The sequence below is a fragment of the Arachis duranensis genome, chromosome 4 (assembly GCF_000817695.3).
Source record: "Arachis duranensis cultivar V14167 chromosome 4, aradu.V14167.gnm2.J7QH, whole genome shotgun sequence".
In the NCBI taxonomy this organism is placed as follows: domain Eukaryota; kingdom Viridiplantae; phylum Streptophyta; class Magnoliopsida; order Fabales; family Fabaceae; genus Arachis; species Arachis duranensis.
The window spans coordinates 441911-444655 of NC_029775.3; the positions used below are offsets into that span (position 1 = coordinate 441911).

Consider the following 2745-nt stretch of genomic DNA (forward strand, 5'->3'; position numbering starts at 1 on the left):
TCGGTCATCTAATCAATTCGATTGAGTCCAAAAACTAATATGCAAAAAAACTCGGTAAAAAAACGGGTCGAATTGGTAGTTAACTGGTGAACTGGTTAAGTGGGCCGAGTTTTTATAACTCCCGGATTGTTTAAAATGTCCAAAAAAATCCAGTTACCCAGCCCACCCACTAAACCCGCCCGGCCTGCCCCTTTTATAACGCACACTAGGGCCATGGAACCCTAGCCCCCCTCTCTTTCTCTGAGCTCCACGGAACCCTAGCATCCTTTCTCTCTCCTAGCCAACAGCAGCAGCAGCAGCAGCCAGCGCCCAGTGCCCAGCTGCGCCGTCGCCGGCGAACTCTTCTCCTCAGCCAGCGTCCAGCCCCGGCGTTGCCGATTCTCTTTTCCTGGGACACAAATAAGACTTACCCAAACGTTGGGAACAAAAACGATACTTTACTCAATATTAAATTATAATGTTATTTTTTGAAGTATATTTATCTTTTTGCCAATAAATTATAACTCAAATGGCATAGTCTCCTTATACTCATTTAAAAAATCGCAAATTCAAATTTCCCTATCTTTCATAAAAAAAAGTTGCCACACCCTACTCAATCCCACGAAATATAAGGCTAACTATAATTTCAATATTTTGAAAATGAAAATAATTTATTTTTAAAAGCAAAATTTGATTGATATCCAAAATAATAATTCACTCCGAATTATTTATCCATTTCAGCTGAAAAATAAAAAATGTTACCACATCGTGGTGTTGAATTCATAATAATAAAAATTTAATAAAAAAATTAAAATATGAAGAAAGTATTAAAAATAATAAAAAATTAAATATTTGAAAAGACTTGAAATAAATCTATAATTTTTTATGGAAAAAACTACTAAAACCAATAATGACTAGCAACAAACCCAAATCAGTTTAAGTGGACGAAGTTACAATTTCTTGCTTCTAATGAACTTTTAGATGCAAAATCACTGTCTGCATTTAGCGAAAAAAAAAAGAAATATCAAATAATAGCTTTCAAAAAACTTAAACGCAATTTTATCCTCAACGTGTTTGCCAAATATACTCTAAAAAAACCAGCATAGAGGGATGGGTAGTAAATTAGGAATGATTACAAAGGCAGGTAATTTCACTTCTTCAAATACAAAGAAATCACATCCTTTCTATTAGGCAACAAAAGATTTATGATTTTGTTTTAATCCTCAATAAAAGGGAAATAACATCATTGAAACAACCAAACTCAAGAAATAGATAGCTTCAAGCAAGCATTCATGTGTCACACTCAGCTCTTCAGTGAATATCACAGTAGTCAATATCAAATTAACAAACCATCCTTATCCTTATGAACCTAAGGATATGGAAAATTGAGGATTTTACGCAACAATGGAGACATTTTGGTTCCAGGAGCAGGTAGCCGTCTTTCAAGAAAGAATCTCACCACACAGTTAAGTCTGGAATCCTAAATAGAAAAGAGAACAAAAATTTTTTAGTAAGAAGTGAATGGATGTATAATGTATTCTATTTCAATTAACTTTGAAACAACTCATCTCACCTTATTCTTGAATCCTTTCTGATCTTTTCAAAGATCTTTTTTTCTTTCGATTTGTATGCTTATTTCTAGCATACAATTGACGAAATGCTTCATAAAATAGAGAATAAGTTTCAGTATTTGGAAGGCAACCATTTCCTTTCATCTCTAAAAATAAGTCTATTGCTTCATCAATCAGCCCCTCGTTAACAAATCCACTCATCATAATATTAAAGTTCACAACATCTAGACAATAGTTGTTGGCCAAAAGATGCTCAAAAAGCTCTCTTGCAGTCCTTACTCTTCCACATTTGCACAATCCATTCAAAAGAATACTGCACATGTACGCATTTGGACGAAACCCTTTGTGAATAATGTTGTGAAATAGTACAATTGCCTCATCAAGATGTTGGATTTTGCATAAAGCATCTAACAATATGCAATAACCGACTAACTTAGGGGGCTGTTCACTTTCATGCATTTCATCAAGAATATTCTGTACACATGATATTCTCCCTGATTTGCATAATCTATCAATAAGGGTATAAATTCCAATATTCGGAACAAAACTTTCGCTTTCTTTAAAGAAAGTGATTGCTTGGTCCACCATTTTGTTCTTGCAATAACCATTAATCATAATGCTATAACTGTGAACATCGGGTGCCAAACCTGCTTTGATCATGCTGTCAAACATCTTTGCTGCCTCATTCACTTTATTGATTAGAAAGTATCCATCAATTAAAGCATTGTAAGTAAAGACGTCCAATTGATGACCCAACTTGATAATCTTGGCTAATGCAAAGAAAGCAGAATCCATCAGACCCAAGTGGCAGAAACAATTGATCAAAGAAGGACTGATTCCCCTAAAATCCATTTGTGCAAAGAGCGAAACAGCAGTGTGGTATTGATTGATCTTAACAAGAGACCCTAAAATCTGATCGAATTCAACTTGGGAGGATGGATCACGCTTATTGAGAAGGGTAATGAAAGAGGGAACAGAATATACGTTAATAAAAAAAAGGAATATTCTTCCTTTTTTAAACTTCTCCAATTCTTCCTTTTTCACGGATAATGTGGTGTTAATCAATTAGAAGCAGCTATTAAATTATTGAGAAAAATGATGAAAGAAAGTATCAAGCCAAATAAATATACGTTAAGGATATTAATCGATGCTTTGTGTAAAAAAAGAAGAATTGGAGAAGTTCAAAAAGTACTTG

The 2745-nt window shown here is 34.2% G+C and overlaps 1 protein-coding gene across 1 annotated transcript; it reads right to left on the reverse strand.

The window, feature by feature from the left end:
* Positions 1 to 1049: 1049 nt before the first annotated feature.
* On the reverse strand, positions 1050 to 2525 carry LOC107482376 (pentatricopeptide repeat-containing protein At3g22470, mitochondrial-like). The gene is made up of 2 exons (XM_016102822.3): positions 1553 to 2525; positions 1050 to 1459 (listed from the first exon to the last, which is right to left on the reverse strand). Exon 1 carries the CDS (start codon positions 2400 to 2402, stop codon positions 1554 to 1556), a length of 849 nt encoding a protein of 282 aa, XP_015958308.1. The 5' UTR covers positions 2403 to 2525; the 3' UTR covers positions 1050 to 1459; position 1553.
* Between the last annotated feature and the right edge of the window lie 220 nt (positions 2526 to 2745).

Coding starts and splice junctions, on each gene's coding strand:
- LOC107482376 (XM_016102822.3), bottom strand. CDS start 2,402: ATGGATTTTAGGGGAATCAGTCCTTCTTTGATCAATTGTTTCTGCCAC.